Source organism: Diabrotica undecimpunctata, chromosome 3 (assembly GCF_040954645.1).
Source record: "Diabrotica undecimpunctata isolate CICGRU chromosome 3, icDiaUnde3, whole genome shotgun sequence".
Lineage (NCBI taxonomy): Eukaryota > Metazoa > Arthropoda > Insecta > Coleoptera > Chrysomelidae > Diabrotica > Diabrotica undecimpunctata.
In genome coordinates this window covers 92,988,180-93,008,370 of record NC_092805.1, presented here as the reverse complement: position 1 = coordinate 93,008,370, position 20,191 = coordinate 92,988,180, and the positions used below count along the sequence as shown (strand labels likewise).

The 20,191-nt window shown below is 33.9% G+C and overlaps 1 protein-coding gene across 1 annotated transcript; it reads left to right on the top strand.

Moving 5' to 3' along the window:
* Positions 1–11,417: 11,417 nt before the first annotated feature.
* Positions 11,418–17,927, top strand: LOC140435961 (uncharacterized). The gene is made up of 2 exons (XM_072524672.1): positions 11,418–12,155; positions 17,574–17,927. The coding sequence occupies exons 1-2, from the start codon at positions 11,418–11,420 to the stop codon at positions 17,925–17,927; spliced, it is 1,092 nt and encodes a 363-aa protein (XP_072380773.1).
* Positions 17,928–20,191: the final 2,264 nt, after the last annotated feature.

The following is a 20,191-nucleotide window of genomic DNA, read 5'->3' as shown; positions in this document are numbered from 1 at the left end:
TGTACTTTTGTCTGTCTACCTGTGCGACAAATTGAAAGTCTTAAAAATCTTGATCCAAGGTCGAACTATATTGAATTTGGGGTCAATAGGTAAAGAATCAATAACGCTACAGATTAGATTGGATACAAAGGAAGTAGAGTCTTCGATACTTGCTATATAGTTTGTTCAGTACGAAAATACACGGCGCGGCGTGTCAAAAAACAGTTAAAAAAGTACAGAAACTCTCGTTTGTTTACTAGTTTGTTTAATATTGGATCGTGAAGTCAATCTGCCATGATCTTGAGTTGGACTAAAACCTTTCTTCTTCAAGTGCCCTGTCCGTTGCGAACGTTGGCTATTAACATGGCAATTCTGATCTTATTTGCGGCGCTTCTGAATAGTTCGACCGATGTGAGCCCGAACCACTTCCTCAGATTTTGGAGCCACGAGTGTCTTCTCCTGCCTGGCCCTCGCTTACTGTCTATTTTTCCCTGGACAATCAATTGCAGTAGACGGTACTTATCGTGTCTCAATATGTGGCCTAGATATTCAAGCTTTCTTTGTTTAATTGTATTCACGATTTCTTTCTCCTTTCCGATTCTTTGGATTACCTCTGTGTTGGTGACATGTTCGGTCCAGGATATACGAAGAATGCGTCGGTACACCCACATTTCGAATGCTTCTAGTTTTCTCGTGAGCGTCTCCGTCAGCGTCCAGGCCTCCACACCATACAGTAAGATCGGAAAAATGTAGCATTTAACTAGTCGTAGTTTTAGGGGAAGAGACAAATCCCTGCTTATGAGGAGCTTTTTCATATTGCTAAATGCTGCTCTAGCTCGTTCTATTCTCGCCTTAATTTCTGTGGCCTGTTCCCATTTTGCATTTACGTTGGTGCCAAGGTACACATAAGATTCTACATGGTCAATTAGTATGTTACTTATCCGTAACTGTCGAGCAGGCTGTTGCTTCCTGCTTATCAGCATCCACTTTGTCTTCTTGAAGTTGAGGCTCAGGCCGTATTCCTCACTAACTAAATAAACTCTTTCCATTACCTGCTGTAATTCGTCTATGGTACTGGCAAGGATCACCGTGTCGTCGGCATATCTTATATTGTTTGTTAACTCGCCGTTTATTTTTATGCCGTCATTTGCATTTTCCATACATTTATTAAATATTTCTTCGGAATAAATATTGAATAGGAGTGGGGATAATATACAACCCTGACGGACACCTCTTTTGATCTGCACACTTTTAGTGAGTTCGTTGCCAATTTTTGCTCTTGCTGTTTGACCCCAGTATAGGTTTGCCACAATTCGAATGTCCTTGTCGTCAATACCTGTCTTTCGCAGAATATCTATCAATTGTTCATGATTGACATTGTCAAATGCTTTTCTAAAATCCACAAAGCACAAATACACGTCCTTATCAACGTCTCTACACCGCTGTATAAGCACCTGGAGAGCGAAAATTGCTTCTCTAGTTCCAAGTGCTTTCCGAAAGCCAAACTGCGATCTATCAATATTTGACTCACATTTATCATATATTCTTCTATGAATGATCTTAGTGAACGCTTTAGTGACATGATTAATCAAGCTTATAAGCCGGTAGTCATCACAGATCTGGGCCTTTGGTTTCTTCGGGATTGTAATAAATGTTGACTGCAGCCAGTTCTCCGGGATTTTACCGCTATTATATATGTTGTTAAAAAGTTCAACTAGATTATCAAGGAACTGTTTGTCCGATTTACATAGGATCTTTAATATTTCGCAGGGTACATTGTCCGGACCTGCTGACTTATTGTTTTTTAGTGCTGCAATGGCATCTTCTATCTCCGATTTAAGGATTGAAGGTCCTGTTTCTCCTTCTCCATATAGGTGATCATCAGTCCTGTCAGATGCAAATAATTTTTCTATGTATGATTTCCATGTTTCTAAGATCGTTGATGGCTCCGAGATAAGATTTCCATCGCCATCTTTTATGCTGTTGGGTGACTTATTGAATTTCCTCTTGTTTGTCATTGATTTTATTTTTTTGTGCATATTGTAACTGTCGTATTTTCGTTCGTATTGTTCTATTTCCCTGCATTCGTTGGAAAACCATTTTTCTTTGGCTTCTCGAATTTTCGTTCTTATGATTTTGTGGATCTGCTGGTATTTTTCTTCATTTTTATTCTTGAATTTACGTCTTTCATCCATCATATCCATTATCTCATCAGACATCCATTCGTTCTTCTTTCGTCTGTCACGCTTTAATAGAGTCGCGCATGTTGTTTGGATTGCTTCCCTCGATTTATCCCATCTCTCTATTATGTCCGACGTGTTCTCGTTAATGTCGTTTATTTTCTTTCCTAGTTGTTCTCGTACTTTTATTTCGGTTTTTGGGTTAGTGAGTTTCTTAATATCAATTGTGTTTAAATTAGATCTTTTCTCGAGCCGTTTTACTCTCATGACCATTCTGCATACCAACAGATTGTGGTCCGTAGGAACATCGGCACCTGGGTACGTTTTTGATGATTTTATCATGTTTTTATATCTTGTTGGCACTGCTATATAATCTATCTGATTCCTTATGATGTTGTCAGGTGAGTCAGCGGGGGATTTCCATGTGTAAAGTCGACGTTTGGGGAGCTTGAAGAGTGTATTACTTAATAGCAGGTTATATTCCTGGCAGAAGCATATAAGTCTATCACCTCTATCGTTTCTCTCTCCTAGGCCGAAGTTACCCACGATCTCATTCACCTTGCCTCTGCCAACCTTTGCGTTAAAATCTCCCATCACTATTGTTACTTCATGTTTTTTTGTCATTTTCATCAGGCTTCCCAGTTGTTCATAGAATTCTTCGCTGGTTACCTCATCTTTATCTGCCGTTGGCGCGTATACCTGTAATATGTTAATATTCACCGGTGTTGCTTGAATTTGTAAAAGCATTATTCTATCTGAATGGGGAGTGAAAGATTTTACTGCCGAATTAATACGTGGGGCAACTATTATTGCGGTGCCGTTTCTGTGATGTGTTGTGTCGTTTCCAGCATAGTAAACTTTATATCCAAGTATATCGCATTGTCCAGAGTTTTGCCAGTGTGTTTCACTAATTCCCAATATATCAATTTTTAATCTTTTCATCTCTTTTACAGTGTTATGAGTTTTGCCGCTCTCGTACATACTTCGTACATTCCAAGTTCCAATCCTTAGGTGTTGAGGACTTGCTTCCTTTTTTAGGCCGTAGGGATTTCGCTGGCTGACGACCAGGGAGGCCCTACTATTTGTTTGTGTGCATCCTCCCCTGCCGGGTCTTGGGATCCGATCACCATGATCAGTAATGTTTTTGTTATCGTAGTGTATTGCCATGATAACTATTCTAGGAAATTCTTATAACTAAAACCTTTGGAAAAACATATTCCAGGCGAAGAATACGTCGATCAAATAGAGTTAAGGATGAACAGCATTCACGAACTTGTGTGCGTTCGGAGAAGTTTGACTTCGAACTTTGTTCATTAGTTATATTTTATTTTTTTTTGTTGCCAGGTTATATTTTATTTTTTCAGTAAATTGAGAGTAATGGATATATATATATATATATATATATATATATATATATATATATATATATATATATATATAAATTAAGGATCACTCGAAGAGTGGTGGGTTTTTCGGTCAAAAGGTGGAGAAAAAAGACAAAGAAGGTGGCTACTTCATCTATTTATTGAAGACGTTTCGCTTTCTATTCAGAAAGCATCATCAGTTCATCTAAAAAGAGCAATATGAAAACACAAACAATAAGAAATTTAATAAGTTTTTCAGTAACTTGAGGAAAATAAGGTAGAGATGAGTAATAGGTGGTTGAAGTCCCAAGTAGAGTATTACTAATAAAGAACAGTGTTATTAATGAAATTATTTGATATTATTCTAACTAACCAACTTGTGGTTAAGGTGTAATCTCCAATTCTAATGACACGTATGTCTAAGAAGGAAATATTATTTGTGATGAGGTCCTCAAGTTCAACAGTGAACTGTAAGTGAGGATCAAACTCATTGAACAAAGACAAGGTGGCCTGTATCTTGTCTGGGGGTAAGGCTAATAATAAGTCATCAACATACCGCTTAATAAAAGGGATTTGGAAATCTAAAAGACCCAAACGGTCAGATACTAAATCATCCAGTACAAAATTAACTAGGATGGGAGAGATTGAGGAACCCACAGGTGTCCCAAAAATTTGAAGATAATATTTGTCATCAAAGACCAAAAAATTAGTGTCAAATACTAATTACAACAGTTCTGCAAATACATCCCAGAATACAGAACAGTTAGGTTGGATAGAGTTCCAATGATTTCTTAAGGAGGTAGTGACACTGGAAAGAGGTAAATTAGTGAAAAGAGATACCACATCAAAACTCACTAAAATGTAACCTTGTGGAAGTTCAAAGTTATTAATAAATTCACTAAAGTGAAAAGAATCAACAATATTAAAGTTGTTATTATAATTATAAGATTTTGATAATATGTCAGTTAAAATTTTTGAAATATTAATATTTGGTGAATTAATGGAGGAAACAATCGGCCTCATGCTCAATGTGCGCTTATGAATTTTCGGTAAACAATAAAATTTGGGTGCATACCCATCATAATAATGTAAATATTTTTAAGTTTTTTAAGTGAGTAATGAATTTATTTATTTTATTAGTTAATTTAGAGCAAGGGTTGGTAGAGAGAGGTTGATAGTATCTATCATCATCTAACAACGATTGACTAAGACTAAGATATTGATCTCTATCCATGAGGACAGTGGCATTCCCTTTATCACTAGTAAGAACGAGCAGATTAGGGTGGATTTTTAAAAACGATACCATCTCCCTGTAAATCTTATCTAACGCAGATATGGGTTGTTTAGGGCGATTAGAAAAATTCAACAGAATATTGTTGGAAGAAGACCTAAGAGATAAAAGGTCGGAATTGCCAGCATGTGACAAAATATTTTCAACACCTGCTAAGATTCTATTAACACAGTAATCTCTGAAAGTTGGCTGTAAGCCAAATTTAGGACCCAAGGATAACAATAGCAAATGCTAAATGAGACCAATTGTGTCGCGAATTCCAATCGCGTAACCGCTGGTTACCAATATTAAAACAGGAAGTTATTAAAGGGAAAATACCAGTATTGGTAAGTCAGTAACATATAGAGCAGTGGTGGCCAACCCGCGGCACGCGTGCCAATCTGTGGCACGATTGAGTCCTATCAGTGGCACGCGTAGCGTTTTGGATTAAAACACTTTCAAAAAAATTAAAACTTGAAAAACAAAAAATAATAAGAAGAAACTTGGTAGGTTTACGGAAGTTACGATAGATGCGGCATCATTGCATCCTCTGGCGAGCAATATTGCTGCGATTGGTGCACGTGATCCTAGCTGTCGTAATGTACAATAGGACGCAATAGGACTGCGTTACCCTTGCTTAGTTAATTTTAAACTGCCCCGTTGTATGTGCACATTTTGTCATCGCGCATTGTTTCTTTAAAATTTTAAAAGTATTTGTTCGATATGTCCACGAGTAAGCCTTCGACTTCAAAACGAAAATACGAAGATGATATTGCAATTCGCGATTTTCAACCTGCTTGGGAAGAACAATTTTTATTTACTAATCGTAATACTTCAAAGCCTGTTTGTTTGATATGTGGATTGTCTGTAGCAGTTCCGAAAAAATTTAACCTGGAACGACATTATAAACAACTGCATAAGGACTTCAGCAACAAATATCCTATTGGTTCACATTTGCGAGCCGACTTTATTGAAAAAAAAAAGAAACCCCTAGCCAGCCAACAGTCACTGTTTCAGAAGAGAAGTGATGAAATGGAAACTATGGTTAAAACATCATAATGAACTTTCTCTGCTGTTAGCCCGGAAGAAAAAAGCCTACTCTGATGGAGAGGAGATAATTAAAAATAGTCTGGCAATATTTGCTAAAAATGTGGGAGATGTAAAGATCAAAAATATGGTCGATAATATTGCATTATAGTCATGCGCCGTATAGATGATATGGGCCAGGATGTTGTTTCCCAAATTATAAGTGGATTAAAATCCTGCAAATTCTTTTCTTTAGCGTTGGATGAAAGTTGTGACAACACAGAAAATGCGCAGTTAAGCATTTTTGTCCGTTATACCAATGATAATTTTGAAAATGCCGAAGAGCTTCTGGATTTGCGCCAACTAGTCACAACAACAGGAGAGGACATTTTTCAACAGCTTAAAAACGTAATCGAAGTCAACAAAGTTGAATGGTCAAAATTAGATAGTGTTTGTACAGATGGAGCTCCTTGCATGGTTGGTAGACTAAAGGGGTTTGTTACATTACTGGAAAACTATTTGGGAAGAAAAGTTTTTAAGTACCATTGTATTATTCACCAGGAAGCTCTTTGTGCCAAGGACCTAAACATGTCATCTGTTGTTGACCCTGTAACACGCTGCATTAACAAAATACGAGCTCGGGCATTGAATCGACGACAATTTCGAGAACTGTTCGCGGAACAAACGGAGCAAGATGGAGAGTTACTTCTCCATTGCAGTGTGCGCTGGCTCTCCAAAGGAAATGCACTCGAAAGGTTTTGGAACTTGAAGGAGTGCGTCTTAAAATATTTGCAAGAAAACAATGAACTACCCAGTGAGTGCTCGTTACTTAATGATAAAGATTGGCTTTGGGATTTAGCTTTTCTCACTATTATGAGACATTTAAATTTATTAAATTTAAGATTACAGGGAAAAAATTGTATTTTTCCTACTCTAGTTGGTCATATATCTTCTTTTGTGAATAAACTTATGCTTTTTTGTAACGATTTTGGAGAATAGAGATTGACACATTTCACAATAATGCAGGAATTAGCCAACAAGGTCAGTAGAACTCCAAATTATGACAAATTTAAAAACCTTATATCTATTTTGCTAGGTTCATTCAATACCCGGTTTGAAGATTTTCAAAAAGACAAAATGAATGTTGACCTTTTCATAAATCCTTTTTCTATTTCTCTGCAAGATATCAATTGTTACTCAGCTGAAATACAGATCGAAATTATTGATTTACAGAACCACACTATACTAAAAACCAATTATAGGGAAATTATTTCAACTGTTACTGATTCCAATTATATTGAATTTTGGAAATTTGTACCAGCAAACAATTTTCCTAATTTACACGAGTTAGCTCTAAGATATTGTTGTAGATTTGGTTCAACGTACGTTTGTGAGCAAATGTTCTCTATTATGAACATAATAAAATCAAAATATCGGTCACGATTAACTGACATGCATTTAAAAAATCTAATTCTGTTGGCTAGTTCCGAAATTAATCCCAATATAGATGAATTAATTAAAAAATACAAGTTCAAATACCACATTAAATAAGTAACTGTTTAATAATTTGAATTTTAGATAATAAGAAAATATTTAAGTTTTTTTGTTTAACGTTTTTATTTTATTTTTATTAACAATAAAGTAAGTTTGTTGTTATGTTTTACTTATTACGTTATTTTTTAAACCTCCACTATCTTGACTAAACGGAAAAATGTGGAATTTACATAAGAAATACATATTGTACCGTATATTATTAATGTTAGTATGTCGAAAAATTTTAGTGGCACGCCAAATTTTTTTTGTTCTCATATTGGCACTCGACTTAAAAAGGTTGGCCACCCCTGATATAGAGGATACATCATTTATGTTTTTTAAATAACAAACATATAAAATCGGAATTTCGTGTTTATTGAAGGTAAACTAAATGCACGATCAAATATTTACCATGTCGGGATAGTATTATGAGGTTTTTTTCCTGGTTTTCCCTCATAATTTACTATGGAATCACTAACAGGAGAATTTTATTGTCATCATGGCATGTAGTTATCTTTTTAAAGACGAATTACATGTTATGATCTTTTCTGATGGATATTCTCAAGTTAAAGTTGATTTCATGTAATCGAATGAACTATCTTATAAGTAAAGTCGTCCCAGGAACGCAACTCAACAATATTGGCAATATCATTTTAAAGTCGTCTACTTTAAAATGTATAATGTATGTCTGAATTATCAATATAGATGAGTCAGATAAAATTAAATTATTAGAAGAATTTTTCACTAAGTAACAAAAAAACAAAATTTATTTAATTTAATAATGTTTGTATTTTGAGAACGATTTCCGAAGTGGAAATTGAAACGTCAATAAACGTACTTTAACCTTTATTTGTGGCTTATTCTAATTTAAATAGTAATTAATTTATATATATATATATATATATATATATATATATATATATATATATATATATATACAGGGTGGTCCTTAAGTAATTGTACAAACGAAAACCGTAAATTCTACACTTTAAAATATTTCGATTTAAGTCAACTTGCCTCAATAAAATGTTGATATTTAGAAAGATACAGGGTGGAAATAAAGATATAAAAGTTTATAAATATAAAAGATATAAAGTGGAAATTTAAAATTCTATTTTTGGCTATAACTTTTAGGTTTGTAAATATTTTTGGACAAAAATTTATAATTGGGTGCTTTAAAGCAGGATAAATTATAATTTTATACAAACTTTAATGAAACTGATAGAGGGCGCCACATATGCCACATGTGTGCTCTATTTGTGTTAAAAAATATTAAAGATACATTATTTTTACAAGGAAAAGGTATACTTATTAGTAACCTCAAAATTTAACCGTTTTCGAGATATTCGCATTTTATGTTAAGTCAGCTGCATAATAATTCTTAGCTGTAATATGTGTGCGGTAAAGCACTGAATACCTGTAGATAAGCATAATTCACAGTTTATTCTTATTACAAGAACTCAAAGATGATAATGTAACATTACAAAATTTTTGTTATGGCTGCTAAATGTTTTATTGAAGAAAATATTCTTCATCTTGTTCTTTAGGTGCCGTGTCCGTATTCAGACGTTGGCCGTCATCATGTTTACAATTTCCCTTTTCTATCGCTTCTTAAGTTTCTATACCTACTGGTGTTGTATTACTTTTTCCCAATTGTAAAATGCTGAAAACCCAAAATATGTGGTTTATATAAGATGGTACACCACCACATTCTATAGAGAAGGCAGTGAGAACATACTTAAATATAACTGTCCTGAACGTTGGATTGATCGTGGCAGTCATATTCCTTGGCAATGTCGTGAGATATTGATGTAATTATTTAATTTATAAAAAATCCCAAAAGAATACTTATTATTCATTACGTAAATTGTTTACTAATTTTTATTAGGACAATTAGAAACTAAAGCACAGGTATTGAATAACACATATGTGTCTTGTTTCATAATACTTTTGCTACCAACCTAACCTTAAAGACTCAGCATTTTTACAAAAACATCATCGTTGGATTGATAGCCGATATTGTTATAAAACACACAGGTTATTTAGTTCAGCATAATATTAGTTCGTTAGTTATTCATAATAGACCATTTGTTCGATATGTAATTACAGTTACTCGTAAGCTGTAACGTAATCATATAAATAAGTAATGTCATCGATTGGTTATTCCGTGTTTATATAAGTCACCAATGAATCAGATACATCACAGTTTAATACATTATTTAACCTGTGCGACAAATAAGATGTAGTTCCATAATATACCATAAGGTTTGGATATGTATCCAAAAGAATATATTCATCCATTATACATTATAGCCACCACGTAGCCCAGAATTTATTCCGCTTGATTTTGGTGTATGGGGCGTATTAAAACAACGTGTCTATAAGAATCCCATAAACATTCGCAACCAACTATGGGAAGAAATAAATACTGCTGCAGTTTCTTTAAAACCAATAATGCTATTTAATATGAGACGATCTTTTATGTAATATATTCACAAATGAATTAAAGAAAATGGTGGACATATCGAACACTTACTTTGACAAAAAGTTATGTTATTTAGTTTGACTATTTCTTAATCTAGTTTTTAAACAAAATGTTTTGATTGACTTTAATTTAACATAAAACGTAAAATGTTTGATGAAAAATCCTATTATTCTGTTTTTGTCAAATTCTATTATAAATTATCCTGCTGATATATTTATTTTATTTAATATTTCGTTAACTATTAACTTTAGTTAAAGGTATTTTATACCAACATTTAGATTTATTAATGTTTTTGTCCATTTTTCCTTCGTTGCCTGGAGTAATTGCCTTAAATCAGAATTATGCAGCTGATTTATAAAATGTGATTATTAGGAAAACTGTTAAGTTTTGAAATTATTAAGAAGTATACCTTTTTTTTGTTAAAATAATGTATCTTTTTATCACAAATACAGGTAAATCAAAGAGCAAAAAAGTTAAGTGCAAATTTATGTCACATATGTGGCATATGTAGCGCCCTCTATCAGCTACATCGAAGTGTGCATCAAATTATAATTTCTCATATTTAAAAGTACCCAGTTGTAAATTTTTATGCATAAATCTTTAGAAACATGAAAGTTATAGCGAAAAATAGAATTTTAAATTTTAACTTTAACACCCTGTATCTTTCTTAATATCAACATTTTATTAAAGAAAGTTGACTTAAACCGTAATATTTTAAAGTGTAGAATTTACGGTTTTCATTTGTACAATTACTTAAGGACCACCCTGTATATATACCAATAAATAGATTTTTTTCAAAATTGAACACCAACAATAATCATTTTTTGAACATGACTTTATCATTACATGTTTTTTAGTAGATCGATATAGTGTTTCAGTAAATTAAAGCTAAAATCAGTAGATCTACTGAAAAATCAGTAAACCTGGTAACACTGCGAGAGGTTGTAATGGGCAACGTAGAGGCACCAAACATGGCGGTCACATCGAAACTGGCTCCACTTTTCGAAGTTTTATTAAATGAGTGTTACCTGTCCTCTCTCTTTCCTTGTCTAAGGTTTACATTAATTATAGCTTATCAACTGTTTCGTATATAACTCTGCCTGGGGTAGGGTGAGGAACAGGTGGATTAAGTAGCTCGGAAATCACCTTACTGCAGCCGGTCCCATGCCCGGATAAAAAAAGAGGGTTGAGCAGAGGGTTAACTACCCACCCTCGGAAAAAGAAACTAGTTATGAAAACTGCAACTTTGCTTCGGAACCAGACAAATAAACACAAAAAACGACAAATGCAATGTAAAAGGACTATGAATATCGGAACTTGGAATGTGCAAAGTTGGTACAGACCTGAAGCTGCTATAAATGCTGTGGAGCAACTGGAAAACATAGGAATGGATATAACAGCACTCCAAGAAATAAGATGGCCAGACGATGAAAATATAAAAATAAGTAAAATCCTCCATCTTCTTCAGCGGTAACAAAAACGAAAGACATGAATTTGGAACGGGCTTTGTGATTAGAGACAGCCTAGTACAGAATATATTAAATTTCAAACCTATAAACGAAAGGATATGCTACATACGAATGAAGGGAGAACGATACAACATTTCGATTATCTCTGCGCATGCACCAACGAAAGAGAAGGATGAAGATATCAAGGATGACTTCTACGATGCCCTAGAAAGAGAGATAGATACGATGCCCAAACAAGATAAGCGCATACTCTGCGGGGACTTTAATGCTAAAATAGGCAAAGAGTCTAGCCTATACCCCACAATAGGTACACACAGCCTCCACAATATATCCAACGACAATGGCTTAAGACTCACAGAAACTACAGCAGCTAATAATATGCTAATAAAGTCAACCATGTTTCCTTATAAAGACATCCATAAGCAAACCTGGATCTCAAACGACCATATAACGCGCAACCAAATTGACCACATCATTGTAGATGCCCGTCATGGGAACAATATTATAGACGTAAGAAGCCTAAGAGGAATAGACGGAGACACAGATCATTACTTAGTCAGAGCAAAAGCCAAATCCAGAATATCTAACCACAAATACAATAAAACAACAATAAACCCACAATGCAACATGGACGAAATTCACAATACAGAGAAACAACAAAACTATAGAGAACAACTTGAACAAATCTTGAACTCTGAAAGAGAATACAATGATATCGAACAGCTATGGGAAACGACTACCGAAATAATAACCAAGACAGCGGACAAGATCTTTGGAAGGAGTAGGCAGAAGAGGGCAAAAACATGGTATGACGAGGAATGTCGGAAACAGCTGGAAAAAAGACAAACAGTAAGGAAGACTTGGTTATAACTGCAAACAGACCAAAGTAAAAAGGAATATGACGACTGCTGAAAAGAAACAAGAAAAATAATATGCACAAAGAAAAGAAACTATGAATAACAAAAATATGAAGCTATGGAGAGACACCGGCCCAAACCAGGCTCCAGAGAATTCTATAAAGCAATTTCCTGAGAGTGTGTGTGTGTGTGAGAGAGAGAGATGGCATTAGACAAAAAATCTTTTTGCCACAGAAAATTGTTATAAGGATGTTTAAATTTTTATTTTAGAATCGTTTATAAACTTGATTAGAATATTATATATAGATTTGTCAGAATAAGATAACAGATTGCTGATGTTAACTGGTAGGCTAATATTGAGATCAATTAAATCTAAATATAGGCTTCGAGTCTGTTCCCTATGATTAGGACAATCGAAAAATAAGTGGTTCAAATCTCCGACAGATTTACCATCACAAGGACAGAAAGGGGTTTCATAGATTCCAATCCTATGCAGATGCTCTGGAAAGAGGCCATGGTTAAGTTTTAACCGGGTTATTAACGAAGAATGTACTTTATTATAGTTAAAATTAAAATGGGGAATATTTTTTGGTAAGCATGGATGAATAGAAAAGTAATGGTTTCTTGAAGACTTCTGAACCTCTTTATATTTTGACATCCATCTTTCCCTGCCAATACTCCTGATAATAGAAAAAAGATCTTTAAAGTAGTAAAAATTTGTAATTTCTGATATCTCAGATGTATTTTTTGCCATACCATCCACTAATTCGTTTCCAATTACTCCATTATGTCCTTTAACCCAGAGTAAAGTAACTGTTTTTTTTGTGAATTTTAGATCATGTAATAATTTTTTGATATCAAGTATAATGGAGTTTTGAAAACTATCCAATGGATGGCTACGAATAGCTTGTAATACTGCCTGAGAATCTGATACTATTACGATGTTCTCACAATAATTAGTGACACACCAAGTTAGTGCTTTCTGTATAGCAGCAGCCTCGGCTGTAAAAATAGAACAACATTCAGGAATTCGATATTTCTCAACATAATTGCTGTTTGAAACAAAAAAAGCGAAACCAGTACTTTCAACAGTTTTTGAACCATCTGTATAAATTATTGTTAAATCTTCCCCTAATTTGCTTAGTATGGATTTGAATATAATATTAGTTAAAATTGGCAAATCTGAATAAGAGGGCATTATAATGGTTGGTTTGTCTATCAGAACTTCAAAGTCTTGTATGTAAAAAGGAAATTTTGGGAGCTGTAATATATAAGATTGAAATGAATTCGTATCGATAAAAGATTCTGCAAGAGGAGGAGAATTTTTTATTCTCCAATAAGAATTTGTTAAATTTTCTGTCAAAAGTAAACCTATTTTGTGAACCATAGTTGTATTAAACGATCTGTATGTTATTAGACGTTTGTTGGCTAACATTTGCCTACGTATGTGTAAAGGTGGTTCCTGGGCTTCTGCTAGAACTGCTTGGTTTGGTGAAGACATCATAGCTCCTAGACAAATTTTTATTGATTTAAATTGTATTCTGTCAAGAGTTAATAGATTTGTTTTGCATGTTGAACCGTAAAGAACACAGCCGTAATCCAGAATGGATCGTATGTAGGATCTATAAAACATTAAAGAGATATTTTGATCTGCACCCCATCTTTTTTTAGAAACGAAGCGCAGAAGGTTAATTCCACGCTCGCACTTTTGTTTTACGTACTTTATATGGCTGGACCACAAGAGTTTTTTATCTAGGATCATGCCTAGATACTTATACTCTTCTGCTAAGGGGAAATTATAATCACCTATCTGGCATTTGCCTGTGACTTTTTGTCTACGTCTAGTGAAACATACAATCGAAGATTTTTCTTGTGATATACTAAAACCCATTTGTTTCACCCACTTATCTAAGTTACTAAAGCTAAGTTTTAGATTCAACATACAATCTTCATAGGATTTATGGCTGGTATATAAACATATATCGTCTGCATATTGAATTATTTTGCATTTTTCATCCATCAAACCATGCAGATCTGCAGTATAAACATTAAATAATAAAGGACTTAGAATTGAGCCTTGTGGGAGACCGTTATATAATATTCTTGGACCGTGTAATACATTTCTATGGTCCCGTAAGTATATTTTTCTATTCACATACAAATTTATTATATTTACAGATAATCTTTTATCAATACCACACCCCACCATTTTTGAATATAATATATCCAAATCAACCACGTCATATGCACCCTTTAAATCTAGAAACAAACATAGCATAAATTCGTTTTTTGAAAAACAGAGTTGAATATCCGTAACTAAATGTATGAGAGCATCAATGGTACCTCGACCTCTACGAAATCCATACTGTGAGTAGGGAAAAACTGAACTACTTTCAATAAAATGTTCTAATCTAAATTTTATAAGCCTTTCAAAGGATTTTGTCACACATGATAATAGAGAAATGGGTCTATAAGATGATGGAAGTTCTGGGTTTAAGTTAAATTTGAGTAAAGGGCATATGATAATATTTTTTAAAGTATCGCAATATTCTTGTTTCAACCACCAACTATTAAAGATTTGTAAGAGAACATCTTTGGCATTTGACGGCAATTTGTCCAATATCTTATAAGTAAAACCGTCCAAACCGGGGGCTGTATTTCTGCTTTTTTTTAGTGCGAAATCAAGTTCTGAAGGAGTAAAAGGTTTTGACATGGAATCTACACTAGTATTAAAACGAAAAAATTCTTTAATCCTACCAACATTACCAGAGGCAGATGAAGGTGCAAGTTGGTCTAACATCTGTTTAATGAGATTTTCAGAAAGTTGAGGTTTTTTGTTGTACTGATAGTTATTGGAAATTGATCTGACGGTTGACCATATTTTTGAAAGAGGTGTGCTTTTGTTTAGACTATTTAAAAAATTTATCCAACTACTTTTTTTCTTTGTTTTAAATAATCGTTTGGTTTGGGCTGCTATATTTTTATAGTTTATGTAATTATTATAGTTACTTTGGGTTCGATACGCTTTCAATGCTTCTGATCGTTTTTTTATTATGAATGTACATTCCTCATCCCACCAATAAGGCCTTGGAATTGAGGGAGTAAAAGGTTTTTTTATGGGCATAGATTTGGAAGCAGCTAGAGAGATAGTCTGAAAGAGTAGGGCTGTCTTCTCATCGTTAGAAAGATTATTAGATGATAAAATTGTGGATAATTGTTTGTCTAAATCTGTCTGAAATAGCTTCCAGTCAGCGCGGCAATCGTTCCATTTTGTTGATGGATTAATTAGGAAAGAAGTAGGATTAATTTTAAGCTCTATTTTAATAGGAAAATGATCGGATCCCAATGTGTCGGGATATACTGACCAGTTTATACGATTTGTTAATGAGGCTGAGGTGATAGTCAAATCAACGGCAGAATGATTGCCACTCGCGGCGATTCTAGTAGGTGATCCGTCGTTTAGAGAAACTAATTCGAAAAAATCCATGCTTTCGACTAATATTCTACCATTACGGTCATCCGGGATCGGACCCCACATGTAATGGTGGGCATTAAAATCACCACAAAAAACTGTTTTATTATAATCGAATTGTTCAAATAAATGTATCCAATCAGTCTTTTCTACTCTGATGTCAGATGGTTTATATATAGACACAAAAGATATATTAATTTTGTTAAGTAAGACTGCACACACTTCTATTCCGGTATTAAAATTATAGTTAATGTTAATTATTTGATAATCAATGCCCTTTAGTATGAAAATGCCTACACCGCCATAGCCACTTTCACGGCATTTTGAAACAAAATTATACCCTTTTAATTTAAAGTCTATTTGGTTTTTCAACCAAGTTTCGGATAAAATTATAATATCTACATGAGAATTATTAATATAATTTATGAGACTATCCCTATTACTTACTAACGATCTACAATTCCATTGTAAAATATTTAAGGAAGATTGAGTAAGTTGACTGTGCATTTGGAAATTAATAATACGAGTGAATGCTTTCATTGTCACTCGTCGCTAAATTATCCGTTTCTCTGTTATTACCTGTTTCTTCTAAATTATTAGAAATAAGTTTTCTTAATTCATTTTCTAAATTGCATATAGGTTGAGATTGATTATTGGTATACATAAGTTGATTAATATGAGATGTGACAAGTAATATAAGTTTCTCTTTATAGTCAATAAATTCGTCCCTGTAGGGATTGGGTATTATAGGATTAGATTTAGGGGTAGGTCTTTTGATAGAGGTTGACGCAGAGGTATGGGGTAAAATTGGTGGAGAAGTTGCTTTACGTTTATTATTTGTAGAAATATGAATAGTTTTCCTTACCGGTTTATTTAATGTGAAATTAGGGACATTGTTAGACGAGGTAGGTAAACTGGGAAAATTGGAAGTGTTATTTAGAATAGAAAATCTATTATTAGTTATTATTTTTGCGTAACTTGGATTGTTATGTAATTGTTCTGCTTCTCTGAATGTTATATTTTCTGATGCCATTATTGCTTTGATTTTCTTCTGTTTTTCGTATATTGGACATTTTCTAGACAACGAGGTGTGATCGTTGGTTTTACAATATATGCAATGATTATTTTCATTACAAGTTTCTACAGTATGGGTGGTGTCTGTACATTTTTTACATCTACTGTCCTTAGATTTACATTGTTTTGAGGAGTGACCATATCTGAGACATTTATAGCATTGCACTACGGGGTGTATGTATGGATCTACTGAAAAGTTGCATAAATTAATTATTATGTTTTGTGGAACCTCGTTTCCCAAAAATTCTACAATTATCATTTGTCTTGGTACTAATTGAGTTGTGCCATCGTTGTTCGTTACTTTTCGTTGCATCCTTTGAACATTTACCACTTGTCTCTCGGATATTATAGCATCCTTTAAATAATTCTCCGAAAAGAAAGTATCAACCATACGGACTATGCCCTTTCTATGTGTATAAAATTTTGGAATATAAGCTATAAGATCATTTTTATTTATTAAATCATGATTAATTATTTTATTTGCTATAGAATAAGTTTTAAAAATGACTTTTACCCTATTAATGCCAACTGTTTTTATATCAAGTACATCATTTTTAATGGACGAATCATTTAATAAAAAATGTCCTACCTTCATTGGAAATAACCTACCGATATTTTTATTTTTGTGTTCAATATATACAAAGAATGGGGCCTTATCGCTGGGTTTATACCGGTTTTCAAAATCAATTAAAGTATTTACAGACCTGTTATCATCAATATTAGTTTTTTCAGACGTGTTTACGGAATGTAATTCATCGGGCGGTCTATGACCTCCAATAGCATCTTCTTCCATACTTAGATTTTTTGGAATACCAAATTATGGGCCTAATTTGCACTAAACAAATTCACAAAATAACACAATAGCGATCACTATCAAACTCGCACCGACAGCAATATCAAAACGAACCGTTCTCTACGGCTATCGACTCGGGTATGAATTTCCTGAGAGACAATCAAGGTTGTATGATAATCGACGGTAAGGGAGTAACTGAAGAATGGAAAGAGTATTTTAGGGACCTTCTAAACATCATACAGGAAGAACAGCACAAAGAAGAGATCTATATCACAGCGGACATGCCCGTCAAAAATCCCTCCATTGAAGAAATCCAAAAGGCCTTAAATAAGCTGAAAAATCACAAAGCGCCGGGTACGGACGATATACCAGCAGATCTTCTGAAATATGGGGAGACACACTACGTCGCCAAATCCACCAGCTAATAACGCAAATATGGTTAGAAGACAGGATACCAGCACAATGGAAGGAAAACATAATAGTGCCCATCCACAAAAAAGGGAACAAAACAAAACGCGCGAATTATAAAGGAATTTCATTCCTAAACACGGCATATAAAACCCTCTCAAACATCATTATTGGTAGACTAATCCCTTATGCTCAAAATGTCCTAGGCGAATACCAAGCCGGTTTTAGGGCAAACAGATCAACAATAGATCAACTATTCACGCTGATACAACTTTTAGAAAAGGGTTGGGAGTATAACAGACCCATACACAATCTTTTCATAGTAACACAATCTTTTCACTAATTTGTACAGGTCCCACTAGCTAGACAGTGTAATTCGTAGGTATTTTATTTCGGCTAGTTGTTCAATACTGATGCTATCAATTTCTATTTTACACCTGATTGGTTGTTTGCTGACTACTGGTTTTAGTTTTCTGAGATGAGATTGTCATATTAAATTCTTTTGCTCTTATGTTAAATCTGTGGACAGAATCAGTCTTTACAGACTATCTTTATCTTAGGCTATCAATATTTCGTCGTCTGCTTAACAGAGTGTTTTTATTTCTTTGTTTCCCATTTTGTATCCTCTTCCTTTGTTAACGCTTTTGATGATTTCGTCCATGATTAAATTGAACAACATGGGGCTCAATGATCCCCCTTGTCGTATTCTGCTGCCTATTTCTATAGGTTCTGTAAGTTGTCTATCTATTCTGACTTCCATTTTGTTGTTTGGGTAGATGTTTTCGATAGTTTTTATAATATTTAGGTGAACTTCTCTATTATACAGAAGGTGGATTACATGTTTGCGTCTTACGCTGCCAAAAGCTTTCGTTAGGTCAATCAGACACAGAAATGCTGGTCTATTATATTCTAGTGATTTCTCAGTAATTGACTTTATAACGAATTTGTACACGATCTTCCACTACGAAACTCCCGATTACTGATTTAAAAAGAAAGATATTGTAATATACCTACTTTAAAGAAAACAAGGAAGGCTATACACATGGAAATCACCCGCAGACAGAAAAGACGGAATTGTTAGAAATCAAATTGACTTCATTTTGCCCAATACCACCTTTAAAAAGTACATACAATCTACGAAAACATACCCTGGAGCTGATATACATAGCAACCACAATCCAGTTATAATGGATTTTAGATTAAAAAGATTTCTCAAAGTCAAAAAGAAAACAGTGACAAGAAAAATAGACATCTCACAACTGAAGAACTCTGAACAGAAAAAAGAAATAAGTATCAAGCTTGATTAAGAAATAAAAACAATCAAAAACTTGGTACAGACAGACATTAAAGTAACAGGGACTGGTCTAAAAGCACAAATAACAAAGATACAAGAAGAAGATATCGGGTTCATAAAACACAACAAAAAACAAGAATGGATAACGCAAGAGATCATAGACCTCATGGACGTAAAACGAAAACATAAAACAAGCCCAACAGAATACAAGCGAATCAACAAAATCATTAGAAAAAAGTGCAGGGAGGCGAAAGAAAACTGAATGTCAACGGAATGCCTAGAAATCGAACAACTTCAGGAAAAATACGATACCTTTAATATTGATAAAAAAGTAAAAGAAATGACAGGTAGACACAAAAAGAGACAAGCAACAATATTAAAAAACGAAATAATTATGGGTACGAAAGACAAACTAGAGAGATGGAAAGAATACATACAAACTCTTTTTGGCGACGATAGACCTTGTTCTCCACTATCCACCAAAGAAGAAGTGGTCCACGCAGTAAAGTCTCAGAAAGATAGAAAAGCCACCGGTCCAGACAATATCAATGTTGAAATACTAAAACTAATTGCAAATAACGAAAGTAAAAGCCTAGACTTAATAACAGCACTATTCAATAAGATATATGACACAGGTAAAATACCAACAGACGGGCTAAAATCAACATTCATAGCATTACCAAAAAAAAACAAATTCCTCACAATGCGATGATTATCGAATTAAGCTTGATGTCTCATGTCCTTAAAAACTTTTCTCAGAATTATCCAAACACGAATTTACAAGAAGTGCGAGTTCCAGGTGAGTGACACTCAATTCGGATTTCGAAACGGATTGGGAACACGAGAGGCTCTTTTTGCTTTAAATGTGTTAACGCATCTATGCATAGACATGAATGTAGATGTATATGCATGTGTTATTGAATATCGAAAATCATTTGACTGCGTTAACCATCAAAAGATGATCTAAATTCTGAGAACAACTGGAGC

Coding starts and splice junctions, on each gene's coding strand:
- LOC140435961 (XM_072524672.1), top strand. CDS start 11,418: ATGAAGGGAGAACGATACAACATTTCGATTATCTCTGCGCATGCACCA. Junction 12,156..17,573: donor AGCTGGAAAAAAGACAAACA/GTAAGGAAGACT, acceptor ATAACACAATAG/CGATCACTATCAAACTCGCA.